This window comes from Entamoeba invadens (genome assembly GCF_000330505.1).
Source record: "Entamoeba invadens IP1 unplaced genomic scaffold scaff_1105074724629, whole genome shotgun sequence".
NCBI lineage: Eukaryota > Evosea > Mastigamoebida > Endamoebidae > Entamoeba > Entamoeba invadens.
The window spans coordinates 904,272-905,789 of NW_004440426.1; the positions used below are offsets into that span (position 1 = coordinate 904,272).

At 28.7% G+C, this 1,518-nt stretch overlaps 1 protein-coding gene across 1 annotated transcript; it reads left to right on the forward strand.

Annotated features, from left to right (window-relative positions):
* On the forward strand, positions 1-389 carry EIN_024410 (hypothetical protein; the record flags this gene model as incomplete). The annotated part of the gene is made up of 2 exons (XM_004257425.1): positions 1-14; positions 146-389. Coding segments are annotated over 2 exons (258 nt in total), but the record flags the coding sequence as incomplete, so codon positions are not given.
* Positions 390-1,518: the final 1,129 nt, after the last annotated feature.

Consider the following 1,518-nt stretch of genomic DNA (forward strand, 5'->3'; position numbering starts at 1 on the left):
CCATTCACCAAAATGTTGTGTTCCAATAAGAATGTATTATAATTTGACATAGATTCAGACGCTCTTATTACAGTGGATGAAAAATCGCACGACTTGATATGTATTGGAAACCTCGGAAAAAATACCACTTAAAAGTTTAATTTAGTGTAATAGAAGGGTGTGATTGTTATGAAATACGAACAGTGCCTTCCATAATTACATTAAAGAAAGGAGAAGTTTGTGAGTTTGAGATATTCATTAAGCTGTTGTGCTTGTGTAAAATAGACGAACACTTTGTAGTTATCTATCTTAACCTATGGCGCTTGTTTTATTCCAAACCACATATGCATGGTCACAGAATTTGCTTTGTATGGACGTTTACAGGACTTGATGAAACACAAAAAGTCTAATGAAATTAGATTGAAAAATAAAATGAAAATCGTAATAGATGCTTTCAAAGGGATATTATATTTACATGAGAATGGCATTTTACAAAGAGACAATAAACCAGACACATACTCGTCATTTCCTTGTAAAAAATAGAATGAATGTCAATGGGAAGCTGACTGATTTTGGAATTAGTAGAAACATCAATTTACTCACAACTAATATGGCTTTCACAAAGGGTATCGGAACACCAAAATACATGGCACAAGAAATCTTGAATAAACAACATTATAAGAAGTCAGCTAATATCTACTCGTTGGCTGTGACATTCTTTGAGACTTTGATATAGTGAGAGGCGTTTACTGCAGATGAGTTAAAATTTCCATGGAGCATCTCCATTTTTGTAGCTTCTAAAAACGGGTTTCAATCAGAGAAGGCATTAGTCCAGAAGCTTATAATGTTATTTCAGAAATGTGGACACAGAAACCCAAAGACCGACCAACCGCAAATGTTGTGGTGATTCTTTTACAAAAGTTACAAGGAAATAATTAAAAATGGTTTTTATAATTATAAAATTTATTGTTAATTTTTTTTATCATTTATTATATTAATTAATAATATTTTATTATATGTAATAGTAATTTTGTGTTTAATAAAAATACTATAACTAAATGGTTATATTATGAAGTAATATAATATAGTTTAATAACTAATATTAATAATAATAACAAATGGAAAAAAACCCATAATAAAGAAAAAAAATGTATTATGAAACATTTAATGGTAATGGTAAACTTAATTAGGGCGGTTCTGATGACACATTCATTAACATCGATGTTTGTTCAGGCAAGAACCAAGAAAATGGTTTGTACATAATTTGGATTCACAGGGATACAAATTTCGCAACTTACCAACATTTTTTATTTATCTAAGCAAGGTTCCCCATTTTTTGGTCTGTAAAAAAATTACGCCATTAAAAACAAGAAATACTTTTAGGGTCTCTTAAACCCTATAATATTTTTCTTGTTTTCATTATGCCTAAGAAAAAACAATCAGAAAATTTAAAATGTTAAAATAAAAGCCAAAAAACGGATAATTTAACTTATTTTTATTGATAATTAGTATCAATTAATTTTGAAAAAATAACTTCCA